Source organism: Oncorhynchus mykiss, chromosome 11, assembly GCF_057628025.1.
Source record: "Oncorhynchus mykiss isolate SJ-2025 chromosome 11, ASM5762802v1, whole genome shotgun sequence".
NCBI classification, from domain to species: Eukaryota; Metazoa; Chordata; class Actinopteri; order Salmoniformes; family Salmonidae; genus Oncorhynchus; species Oncorhynchus mykiss.
The window spans coordinates 14607778-14621353 of NC_143032.1; the positions used below are offsets into that span (position 1 = coordinate 14607778).

Consider the following 13576-nt stretch of genomic DNA (forward strand, 5'->3'; position numbering starts at 1 on the left):
CCGGGTTAGGGAGGGCTTGGTCGGTAGGGGTGTCCTTGTCTCATCGCGCACCAGCGACTCCTGTGGCGGGCTGGGCGCAGTGTACGCTAACCAAGGTGGCCAGGTGCACGTTGTTTCCTCCGTGCGCTGTGTTAAAGAAGCAGCGGCTTGGTTGGTTGTGTATCGGAGGACGCATGACTTTCAACCTTCGTCTCTCCCGAGCCCGTACGGGAGTTGTAGCGATGAGACAAGATAGTAGCTACTACAACAATTGGATACCACGAAATTGGTGAGAAAAAGGGGTAAAAAAAAAAAAAAAAAAAAAAGAATGACCCTAGCCAACCGACACATAAACTACTGCAGCATAAATACTGGAGGCTGAGACAGGAGGGGTCAGGAGACACTGTGGCCCCATCCGATGATAGGGCACAGGGCCAAACAGGCAAGATGTAACCCCACCCACTTTGCCAAAGCACAGCACCCACACCACTAGAGGGAAATGTTCAACCACCAACTTACCATCCTGAGACAAGGCCGAGTATAGCCCACAAAGATCTCCTCCACTGCACAACCCAAGGGGGGGCGCCAACCCAGACAGGAAGAGCACGTCAGCGACTCAACCCACTCAAGTGACGCACCCCTCCTAGGGACGGCATGGAAGAGCACCAGTGACTAAGCCGCTGTAATAGGGTTAGAGGCAGAGAATCCCAGTGGAGAGAGGGGAACCGGCCAGGCAGCAAGGGTGGTTCGTTGCTCCAGAGCCTTTCCGTTCACCTTCACACTCCTGGGCCAGACTACACTGAATCATATGACCTACTGAAGAGGTGAGTCTTCAGTAAAGACTTAAAGGTTGAGACCGAATCTGAGTCTCTCACATGGGTAGGCAGATCATTCCATGAAAATAGAGCTCTATAGGAGAAAGCCCTGCCTCCAGCTGTTTGCTTAGAAATTCTAGGGACAATTAGGAGGCCTACGTCTTGTGACGTGTAGGTATGTACGGCAGGACCAAATTGGAAAGATAGGTAGGAGCAAGCCCATGTAATGCTTTGTAGGTTAGCAGTAAAACCTTGAAATCAGCCCTTGCCTTAACAGGAAGCCAGTGTAGGGAAGCTAGCACTGGAGAAATATGATCAAATATTTTTGTTCTAGTCAGGATTCTAGCAGCCGTATTTAGCACTAACTGAAGTTTATTTAGTGCTTTTATCCGGGTAGCCGGAAAGTAGAGCATTGTAGTAGTCTAACCTAGAAGTAACAAAAGCATGGATTTTTTTTCCTGCATCATTTTTGGACAGAAAGTTTCTGTTTTTTGCAATGTTATGTAGATGGAAAAAAGCTGTCCTTGAAAGAGTCTTGATATGTTCGTCAAAAGAGAGATCAGGGTCCAGAGTAATGCCGAGTTCCTTCACAGTTTTATTTGAGACGACTGTACAACCATCAAGATTAATTGTCAGATTCAACGGAAGATCTCTTTGTTTCTTGGGACCTAGAACAAGCATCTCTGTTTTGTCCGAGTTTAAAAGTAGAAAGATTGCAGCCATCCACTTCCTTATGTCTGAAACACAGGCTTCTAGGGAGGGCAATTTTGGGGCTTCACCATGTTTCATTGAAATGTACAGCTGTGTGTCATCCGCATAGCAGTGAAAGGTAACATTATGTTTTCGTATGACATCCCCTAGAGGTAAAATATATAGTGAAAACAATAGTTGTCCTAAAATGGAACCTTGAGGAACACCGAAATTTACAGTTGATTTGTCAGAGGACAAACCATTCACAGAGACAAATTGATATCTTTCCGACAGATAAGATCTAAACCAGGCCAGAACTTGTCCTTGTAGACCAATTTGGGTTTCCAATCTCTCCCAAAAAATGTGGTGATCGATGGTATCAAAAACAGCACTAAGGTCTAGGAGCACGAGGACAGATGCAGAGCCTCGGTATGACGCCATTAAAAGGTCATTTACCACCTTCACAAGTGCAGTCTCAGTGCTATGATGGGGTCTAAAACAAGACTGAAGCATTTCGTATACATTGTTTGTCTTCAGGAAGGCAGTGAGTTGCTGCGCAACAGCTTTTTCAAAAATTTTAGAGAGGAATGGAAGATTCAATATAGGCCAATAGTTTTTAAATTTTTCTGGGTCAAAGTTTGGCTTTTCAAGAGAGGCTTTAATACTGCCACTTTTAGTGAGTTTGGTACACATCCGGTGGATAGAGAGCCGTTTATTATGTTCAACATAAGATGGCCAAGCACAGGAAGCAGCTCTTTCAGTAGTTTAGTTGGAACAGGGTCCAGTATGCAGCTTGAAGGTTTAGAGGCCATGATTATTTTCATCATTGTGTCAAGAGATATAGTTCTAAAACACTTGAGTGTCTCCCTTGATCCTAGGTCCTGGCAGAGTCGTGCAAACTAAGGACAACTGAGCTTTGGAGGAATAAGCAGATTTAAAGAGGAGTCCGTAATTTGCTTTCTAATGATCATGATCTTTTCCTCAAAGAAGTTAATTAATTTATTACTGCTGCAGTGAAAGCCATCCTCTCTTGGGGAATGCTGCTTTTTAGTTAGCTTTGCGACAGTATCAAAAATACATTTTGGATTGTTCTTATTTTCCTCAATTAAGTTGGAAAAATAGGATGATCGAGCAGCAGTGAGGGCTCTTCGATACTGCACGGTACTGTCTTTCCAAGCTAGTCGGAAGACTTACAGTTTGGTGTGGCTCCATTTCCGTTAGATTAAGGGTCTGTATAGTTCAGTGTGTTAGATTAAGGGTCTGTATAGTTCAGTGTGTTAGATTAAGGGGTTGTATAGTTCAGTGTGTTAGATTAAGGGTCTGTATAGTTCAGTGTGTTAGATTAAGGGGTTGTATAGTTCAGTGTGTTAGATTAAGGGGCTGTATAGTTCAGTGTGTTAGATTAAGGGGTTGTATAGTTCAGTGTGTTAGATTAAGGGGTTGTATAGTTCAGTGTGTTAGATTAAGGGTCTGTATAGTTCAGTGTGTTAGATTAAGGGGTTGTATAGTTCAGTGTGTTAGATTAAGGGGTTGTATAGTTCAGTGTGTTAGATTAAGGGTCTGTATAGTTCAGTATGTTAGATTAAGGGGTTGTATAGTTCAGTGTGTTAGATTAAGGGTCTGTATAGTTCAGTGTGTTAGATTAAGGGGTTGTATAGTTCAGTGTGTTAGATTAAGGGTCTGTATAGTTCAGTGTGTTAGATTAAGGGGTTGTATAGTTCAGTGTGTTAGATTAAGGGGTTGTATAGTTCAGTGTGTTAGATTAAGGGTCTGTATAGTTCAGTATGTTAGATTAAGGGGTTGTATAGTTCAGTGTGTTAGATTAAGGGTCTGTATAGTTCAGTGTGTTAGATTAAGGGTCTGTATAGTTCACTGTGTTAGATTAAGGGGCTGTATAGTTCAATGTGTTAGATTAAGGGTCTGTATAGTTCACTGTGTTAGATTAAGGGGTTGTATAGTTCAGTGTGTTAGATTAAGGGGCTGTATAGTTCAGTGTGTTAGATTAAGGGGTTGTATAGTTCAGTGTGTTAGATTAAGGGGTTGTATAGTTCAGTGTGTTAGATTAAGGGTCTGTATAGTTCAGTGTGTTAGATTAAGGGGTTGTATAGTTCAGTGTGTTAGATTAAGGGGTTGTATAGTTCAGTGTGTTAGATTAAGGGTCTGTATAGTTCAGTGTGTTAGATTAAGGGGTTGTATAGTTCAGTGTGTTAGATTAAGGGTCTGTATAGTTCAGTGTGTTAGATTAAGGGGTTGTATAGTTCACTGTGTTAGATTAAGGGGCTGTATAGTTCAATGTGTTAGATTAAGGGTCTGTATAGTTCAGTGTGTTAGATTAAGGGTCTGTATAGTTCACTGTGTTAGATTAAGGGGTTGTATAGTTCAGTGTGTTAGATTAAGGGGCTGTATAGTTCAGTGTGTTAGATTAAGGGGTTGTATAGTTCAGTGTGTTAGATTAAGGGTCTGTATAGTTCAGTGTGTTAGATTAAGGGGTTGTATAGTTCAATGTGTTAGATTAAGGGTCTGTATAGTTCAGTGTGTTAGATTAAGGGTCTGTATAGTTCAGTGTATTAGATTAAGGGGTTGTATAGTTCAGTGTGTTAGATTAAGGGTCTGTATAGTTTAGTGTGTTAGATTAAGGGGTTGTATAGTTCAGTGTGTTAGATTAAGGGTCTGTATAGTTCAGTGTGTTAGATTAAGGGGTTGTATAGTTCAGTGTGTTAGATTAAGGGTCTGTATAGTTCAGTGTGTTAGATTAAGGGTCTGTATAGTTCAGTGTGTTAGATTAAGGGTCTGTATAGTTCAGTGTGTTAGATTAAGGGGTTGTACAGTTCAGTGTGTTAGATTAAGGGGCTGTATAGTTCAGTGTGTTAGATTAAGGGTCTGTATAGTTCAGTGTGTTAGATTAAAGGAAAACATAGGGGTAACTGAGTGGGTGTGAAGACACATGGAAGGAATTGAATGGTTATATTACCAAAAGGGGGACCTACGTGCTATCAGCTCCAGGATAAGTGTGTGTGTGCTTGCCCGTGTCAGTGTGTGTGTGTGTGTGTGTGTGTGTGTGTGTGTGTGTGTGTGTGTGTGTGTCGATTCCCCCATGGAATTAGCTACAACAAAGATTTACTGCCGTGCTGCCTGGCGTGAAATGTGCAAGGCCTACTGTTATAGGATGGCCTATCCTGGTGCCTTGTTATCTGATAGGCTGGCCTACCCTGGTGCCTTGTTATCTGATAGGCTGGCCTACCCTGGTGCCTTGTTATCCTCATTCTAATGGCTAAATGACCATATCATGAGTCTTTTAGCTTTTTGAGTTTCTCTACTCAGATCCAGAGTTGGATGTTTGAGATGAACAGGACCCATCCTCACCTGGTGGACGTGTTCTCTATAGGGAGGTCATATGAAGGCAGGCCCCTCTATATACTTCAGGTAGGAGACACACACACACACACACACACACACACACACACACACACACACACACACACACACACACACACACACACACACACACACACACACACACACACACACACACACACACACACACACACACACACACACTATGCTGGTTAACTGACTGTTGTCCTGTCTTGTTAGCTAGGAAAGAGAACACGGTCCTATAAGAAGGCCGTGTGGATAGACTGTGGGGTCCACGCCAGAGAGTGGATCGGACCAGCCTTCTGTCAGTGGTTTGTCAAAGAGGTAAGTTCCTTTCGTCTGCCTTGACAAGTCCTTGAGGGATGCAGTGTCTGCTCTGCTGTTTCTACCTTGCTTTCTAATATGAGACTGACCAGCAGGACTGTGGTCCTGGAGGCTGGGAGCTGTGCACCTCTTGAAACAAGTTCAGACACAGGACAAACCATTCCCTAAGGGAGAGGAATGGTAAAAAAAAAACGAATCTCAATATTAGGGAATATTTTTGATTATTTTTGTTACTTACTGCAGGCAACATTGTACATCACAGTGTTTTAACCTTTTTACACCTGTGTTCCTCTGTAGTCAAATGAGTCCATAAGTGAGTAGTTTCACAATACAAATTATCTAAACAACACTTTGGTTGTTGAACGTCTCCAAAATAATAGCTGGGAAAGCTGCTGCCTGCTGTCTGTATCTGGTGCTGTCTGTATCTGGTGCTGTCTGTATCTGGTGCTGTCTGTATCTGGTGCTGTCTGCTGCTGTCTGTCTCTGGTGCTGTCTGTATCTGGTGCTGTCTGTATTTGGTGCTGTCTGTCTCTGGTCCTGTCTGTATCTGCTGCTGTCTGCTGCTGTCTGTCTCTGGTGCTGTCTGTCTCTGCTGCTGTCTGCTGCTGTCTGTCTCTGGTGCTGTCTGTATTTGGTGATGTCTGTCTCTGGTCCTGTATGTCTCTGGTCCTGTCTGTATCTGGTGCTGTCTGTCTCTGGTCCTGTATGTCTCTGCTGCTGTCTGCTGCTGTCTGTCTCTGGTGCTGTCTGTATCTGGTGCTGTCTGTCTCTGGTCCTGTCTGTATCTGGTGCTGTCTGTCTCTGGTGCTGTCTGTCTCTGCTGCTGTCTGCTGCTGTCTGTATCTGGTGCTGTCTGTATCTGGTGCTGTCTGTCTCTGGTCCTGTCTGTCTCTGGTCCTGTCTGTCTCTGCTGCTGTCTGCTGCTGTCTGTCTCTGGTCCTGTCTGTCTCTGGTCCTATCTGGTGCTGTCTGTATCTGGTGCTGTCTGTCTCTGGTCCTGTCTGTCTCTGCTGCTGTCTGCTGCTGTCTGTCTCTGGTGCTGTCTGTCTCTGGTGCTGTATGTCTCTGGTGCTGTCTGTCTCTGCTGCTGTGTCTGGTGCTGTCTGTCTCTGGTGCTGTCTGTCTCTGCTGCTGTCTGTCTCTGGTGCCGTCTGTCTCTGGTGCTGTCTGCTGCTGTCTGTCTCTGGTGCTGTCTGTCTCTGGTGCCGTCTGTCTCTGGTGCCGTCTGTCTCTGGTGCCGTCAGTCTCTGGTTACGTCTGTCTCTGGTGCCGTCTGTGTCTGGGGCTGTCTGTCTCTGGTGCTGAATCACTACTATATGCATCAGTCAAACTCTCTTGTCAACATAGTGAACATCTGTCAAATGTAATTGCACAATGTTGTAGACATTTCAGAGGGCCTGTTCAAGATTAAAACAATGTGAAACATTGTGTAACCTTTGGCTCTTGAACACACCCCGGACGTTCAGTTGCATCCAATCACCACCAGCATGACTTATCAATATCCTCTGCAGTTCAGATAATTAGTGGAACTATCATAACTACCACACACACACACACACACACACACACACACACACACACACACACACCCAGCACACACAACCAACACACACACACATCCCAACACACACACATCCCAACACACACACACACATTTCTGGCTGTACTCTGTTGTATCCTGTCTCTGTTTGGAACCGTTACAACCATTTCAACAGAAAGCAGGGAGAGTGAAGCGTCACACATGATTAGGTCAAATGGAATCCACCCAAACTAGCTTGAAATGCCAGACCTCTACCATAACATTGATAGACCATAGCATATCATGTCTAGCAGGGGGTTATGTAACTCCAGATGAGTGCGTACAAGGAGGGTATTGAGAGACATTGAGAGTTACTCTTATGATGGAGAAGACCAATGTCCTGTGGAGGTAAGGAGCGTTAATATCTAACTTTGGCCACTTGGGGGCAGAGCTCTGTCTCTCTACAAGTCTCCAGAATCAGATTAACCTTGGCCTGAGCCTGATTACTGTGAAGGTACAGCATTACCTGACCAACAATCTGCTTTCTCCAATCCTCCACTGGAGCCTGAGTCAATTAACCCACTCCTGGGGTAACGTCTGTCTGTCTGTCTGTCTGTCTGTAGTAGCCCTCTACCACAGTGACACTGTTCAGTCACAGGTGTGTCTTATCATTGGCTAATCCTCTGCCATTATCCCACTGGTCCCCTCAAACAATTATTGTAAAGACATACAATGGAGTATGACCACTCTTGGGATAGTTTGGGATTTTTATGTATCTGCGTCCAGTATGAAGGAAGGTAGCGGTCGTTTTTCTCCTAACCGACTTGTGCATTGTTATTTTTTTTACTTATGGGTGGTCCCAGGAATCGAACCCACTATGCTCTACCAACTGAGCTACAGGTGACCACTTGCTGCCTACATTCTCCATTCCCACTCCACACTACCTTAGTACTATTAATTATGAATTATTATTCACCAACTGGAAAGTATTCTGACTGCTGAAATACACAGGTGATGTAGCTTATGGTTCATTGTGATCCTGTTACCTGTCATGGTATTATAAACCTGTTGTTGTTGTAGGCTCTGCATTCCTACCAGGATGACTCTGTGATGAGACGACTGATGAACCAACTCAACTTCTACATCATGCCTGTCTTCAACGTTGACGGATATCACTTCAGCTGGACTACGGTAGCTACAAATACCCCTCACTCTCTCTCTCTTTGCCCTAGCTAGCATTTGACACAACATATGTATTTAAGGAGACATGTTCTTAATATCTTCATAGCTACTTCACTGTATGCACCGTATTTGGACAGACTATGGTTGCCAGTGGTAATTATTTTTGCCCCCAGGATCGTTTCTGGAGAAAAACCCGGTCCAAAAACGCCAAGTACCACTGCAGAGGTGTTGACGCCAACAGGAACTGGAAAGTCAAGTGGTGTGGTGAGTTTCTTTTTTAATCTATCCTGTATGGAGGCCCCAATAATGAAACTATTTGAGACACAGTGCTGTGTGTGTGTGTGTCTCTCCTCTCTCTGTCCTCTGGTTTTCCTTCCCATACTGTTGGGAGATGTGTCTCCTGGCGCTCTGCCTGCTTAATTAGAGTAAGCTGTGGATTAAATGTTTGTGTGGTGATGACACCACCCGTTTGATATGATTTTGGTGGTGCTGGGCTGGGGGTGGTGGGGTCCTCTGGGGGGGTGGGCTGGTAATTCATCACTCAGGGAGGGAGGTTGGTTTCATGTGTGGTAATTGGGATCTGAAACGAGAAAGGGTAGATATTTACAGCAAGAAAAGAGAAGGAGAGAAAGGGTAATATATAAGGGGGCAACAGGGTAATATAGAAAGAGCATGTGATACTAATTATCTCCAAGGTCTGTACAAGACAGAGGCTGGTGTTAAAGATATTCTCACATGTAGCAGATATGGCAATAGGCCCTGAGTTTTTCCTGACCACGGGATCTAACCAGGAAAACTCTGGGCCCTTAAGTCAAACCTGCTACAGTACATTGGATTATCCAGCTGCTGTAAATGCAGGCTATAATACAGTAAAAGATCCACTGCCTTGACCTTTAACCTTTAACCTGACCAGGAAAAAGCTATCGCATGAAAAGAGGCCCAAATTATAGGCAATAGGCAAATGGTTACTGAAGCAGTTGTTTTTTTCTGGGAACCAATCATAGACTCTCAATGTTGGACGATACCAGGGGTAATTTTCTGTCTAATTTGAATCCGTTAATTAATTTAGGATATTGTTTATCATGCTGTTTGAACTATACATAGACATGGCTCATTCCCTGTTGGATTTGTATATGCAAATATGAATTAGATCCAGGGTTTTGAGGTGCTGCTTGTTGCTCACGGGCAAATCTCTTAGATCAGCTCAGTCTTGTCTGTCAGCAGGTTACACCAAGTTGAGTTTCTCACATTTATTTTTGGATTACTCATTTACACCATTCAAGGAGACATACTGTAGTTGGAGTGTTTTGTATATTTGTAGATAGAATACATGCATATTGCAAAGCTATGAGAAAGAGAGAGAGGCCATTTTGTGAGTTATCATGTATAAAGCAATTGTTAGCAGGCAACAGTGTGACAGTTGGTCCCAAGAACATTTTGAATTGATAAAATGTCAACAGGCTGTGTGGAATAAAAATATGTCCAGGTGTGTTTCTGATGTTGTACCTCCCATTTACCATGAACAATTGTGTCATCTAGCAGACGGCAGACACTCTCACCCTGAGCAACTTACTTTACACCAAATGCACTGAAATAAGGAAGCTGAAACAGCCCCATTCCGACATTTTTGTGTATGGTATCCTCTGCAATTTTTGGTATATGTATCTGTTGCCTGGTGTAAAACATTTATGTATTTTAAATTGTCACATAAAATAAAATCAAACCTAACCCAATACTAATATCCTATAAAAAAATGTTTTGGGTATAATTCCAGTATAAACTTGTGTATCCTCTCTGTATGTACACCCCTTAATACTGTATGATCATACTAAGTAACAGTACCTTCCCTGTTGTTGTTCCCCCTGCCAGAGGAGGGTGCATCCTCCCAGCCCTGTGATGACACGTACTGCGGACCCTTCCCCGAGTCCGAGCCTGAGGTCAAGGCGGTTGCCAAGTTTCTGCGGAAGCACAAGAAGCGTGTCAAGGCCTACATCTCCATCCACGCCTACGCCCAAATGTTGCTCTACCCCTACTCCTATAAATATGCCACCATCCCTAACTTTAACTGTGTGGTGAGAGACAGATCTGTGACCACAATCAATCAATGAATCAATGTTGTTGCAACACATATTGGAATTGAATAAATAATTGGAATGTAATGATTGTTTAACCCCTCTTACAGGAGTCAGCTGCACACAATGCAGTGACTGCCCTGTACTCTGCCTATGGAGTGAGGTATAGATATGGACCTGCCTCCACCACCCTGTGTGAGTAAAACATACGCTCTACTTCCTGATAATTACCTTACTTCAGCAGAACACTGGAAAACACTCCGAAAACTTTGATCGCATAATATTAAGATCAAATATTAGAATTCCTCCCATACACATGTTTACCTGTGGTAAAATCCCCTACTTGAATCCAAACTGTTTTATTTGATCTGACTCCAACAGATGTCAGCTCAGGCAGCTCCATGGACTGGGCATATAGAAACGGGATCCCTTATGCCTTTGCCTTTGAACTGCGGGACACAGGCTACTTTGGCTTCCTGTTACCTGAAGCCCTGATCAACCCCACCTGCACTGAGACCATGAGAGCAGTGAAGACCATCTCATCAGGCCTACTGAAGAAGTGTGAGACAGGGATGCATGAGCTGGACAGGGAGAGATATCCATATCTTTGAGATATACAGACAATTATCTCTGCGTCTGCTCGCAAATATCTCCGGGCGGTTGGTTATTGTGTCAAAAAGGATTATGCAAGCCTTAAAGGGATAGTTTGGGATTTTATCTACTTACCTAGAGTGAGATTAAAATGTTTATGTATCTGCATGCAGTTTGAAAGAAGTTGCTAACTAGTGTTAGGGCAATTGCTAACTTGCTTTAGCGCAATGACTAAGTCTATGGGAACAGCTTGCATGCTAGCTGTTCCTATAGACTTCCAGTCATTGCGCTAATGCTAATTAGCATTGGCTCTTGAAATGATCTCTAACGTCCTTCATATTGGATGCAGATACATACAAATCCCGAGCTATCTCTTTAATGTTTACCCAAGAGTGGTCACACTCCCTTTTATGTCTGTATGTTAGAGGCTATAATAGTGGTACTTGAAAATGACCTCAAACAATTATTTAGAGGTCAGATGACATAACTTCACCTTGAACTATAATAACTTGACTATTTACAAAGTGTACAGTGGACATAAGCACTTGAATGCCATTTTCAAGAGACTGATATTGCATTTCACAGCACTTTTTTAAAACCAAGACTTTCTCCTGAACTTACTGTTTTCACCCTTCAAAACTTCACTATCTGGAGCACCATCAGCTAACTGCTCTAGATGTCTTCCAAATGTATTTTACATTAATTGTGGTAGAACATCAGCTTATTTAGCAAAGCAAATTTAGTTTCTATGGTACAAACAACAAGAATGCCTGTAGTATCATTAAAGGGATTGTTCACCCAAATGACAAAATGACATATTGGTTTCCTTACCCTGTTAGCAGTCTATGGACAAAGTATGACAGCACTCAAAGTTTTAGTTTTGTTTAGCTGGCCAGTGTTTTGAAATACTAACTTTTATCTAATGCAAGTCAATGGTACATATATTAACATTTTCACGCCTCATGTTCAAGTCATCCTAAAGTATCAAAAATGTATTGTGTAACTCAATTAACTTACTAACAGATCATTTGGACATGAAGCGTGAAAATGCTAATATACCAGTGACTTGCAATAGATTTTTCCACTAATGCAAAAAAAAAGTTAGCATTTGAAACAGTGGCCAGTTATACAAAACCAAAGCATGGATTGCAGTCATACCTTGTCCATAGACTGCTTAACTGGTGAGCAAATGTGTCATTTGAGGGAACTTTACCTTTAACAAACTGCCTTCAAATGGACTTTACATCTCTTTATGCTTTTCAGTGGTCAGTGGTAAAGGACACACTTCTATCATTTTTTTAAAGAGGAAATGTTTACTTTTGATAGAAAGTGCCCGGGACATTTACTGAATTGTAATAAACGGTATTTCTTTTTTATGAGGTTGTCACATGTGGATACTTTCGTTGTCATTACTAACATTATACATATTTCAATAACATAGTTTGACGCAACAGGAGTGTAATATCATGTGTGGTAGTGTAACAGGGATGCAGCAACATATGTTTTCAAGGGAAGCAATGAAGCAAGTTCAAGAGGTCAAAAAAATATATTGGCTCAACCTCCTCCCAATCTTGTCTCTTGCAGTTTTTTTTTTTGTTGAGAACTGTCTGCTTTTGTTATTTCCATAGTAATGAGCAAGTGTCTGTTTTTCCCTGTAAGTCTAGCTTGTTATTAATTCATTCTAACAAGACCCAGCATGCCGTGTTTCTGGGGCCCTGCAACTACACACTCATATACCACCTTGTTTAATCCAATCATTGTGTATTTGTGAAAACAGTTGCTGCCCACTCTCACAATTGACAAAGATTAATTTGGAGCAATTATTATTCCAATTTGATGTGGATGACAATGATGACTTGGCACCAGATAGATCAGAGTTACGTTTCTTTCTACTTCTAAAGTTGTTGTTCTCCCTCCCTCCCTCACCCCGCCACCCCAAAACACTCTTGGTCACAACACTAAATCATTAATGAAGAAGGATCCTTGTACTGAATGTTTTGTCTGTCTCTTTGCTAGACATCCTGGTGTGTGTGTGAGAGACTGCATGTGTGAGACTAGTAAGAATGTAGTTGGATTGTCCCTCTTGCCTCCCACCTGGGTGTAAAGTGCTAGTAGTTGCTCTGGAAAAGCAACCGAGACACAGAGAGACGTTCATCTTCAAAATTGTCAGGTGATGTTCCAGTATTGACAGATTTAGAGGTGTCAGGGTTTTTCCATTCCAGGTTTAAATAAAAGACTAAATGCTTTGCTACCACGATATTATTTCTCTATCATATAGTTTTTAACTGACGCAAAATGGTAAGGTAAGAGTGCCAATTTCAATAGCAGCACTTTGTGTGCCAGTGCGCAAATCACAGCTTTTAGCTTCAATTGTGATCAGGTACTCTCGTCCATAGTTCCTCCATTAGCTGACACTGCAGTTTTGGTTGCCTTTCACTTCTCAACAAGTAAACAACATCATGGCTCACTTTCAAGAGTGCAGCATCACCGTCCCTTTGGTGAAACGACTTGACTGCAGGTACCAAACAAAGGAAAAAGCTGGAGTAGTATTTGGTTAAAATCACATCAAATCAAAAATCACATCAAATTTGATTGGTCACATACATGTGTTTAGCAGATTATTTTGGGTGTAGCGAAATGCTTGTACTTCTAGCTCCGACAGTGCAGTAATATCTAACAAGTAATATCTAGCAATTACACAACATATACCCAATACACACAAATCTAGCAAAGGAATGGAATTAAGAATATAAAAATATGTGGTTGAGCAATGAATAAGATACAGTAGAATAGCATAGGATACAGTATATACATATGAGATGGGTAACACAAGATATGTAGACATTATTAAACTGACTAGTGTTCCATTTATACAAGTGGACAGTGATTTCAAGTCTATGTATCTAGGCAGCAGCCTCTATATGCTAGTGATGGCTGTTTAACAGTCTGATGGCCTTGAGATAGAAGCTGTTTTTCAGTCTCTCGGTCCCAGTTTTGATGCACCTGTACTGACCTCGCCTTCTGGATGA

The 13576-nt window shown here is 42.4% G+C and overlaps 1 protein-coding gene across 2 annotated transcripts in view; it reads left to right on the forward strand.

The window, feature by feature from the left end:
* Positions 1-11923, forward strand: part of cpa6 (carboxypeptidase A6) — a 46222-nt gene extending 34299 nt beyond the window's left edge. For both annotated transcript variants that reach the window (XM_036934955.2, XM_036934956.2), the window contains 7 exons: positions 4806-4907; positions 5079-5183; positions 7783-7893; positions 8058-8148; positions 9754-9956; positions 10067-10151; positions 10338-11923. In XM_036934955.2, the coding sequence (XP_036790850.1) occupies positions 4806-4907; positions 5079-5183; positions 7783-7893; positions 8058-8148; positions 9754-9956; positions 10067-10151; positions 10338-10567 (927 nt within the window). In that variant the 3' untranslated portion in view covers positions 10568-11923. The remainder of the gene's footprint in view (positions 1-4805; positions 4908-5078; positions 5184-7782; positions 7894-8057; positions 8149-9753; positions 9957-10066; positions 10152-10337) is intronic.
* Positions 11924-13576: the final 1653 nt, after the last annotated feature.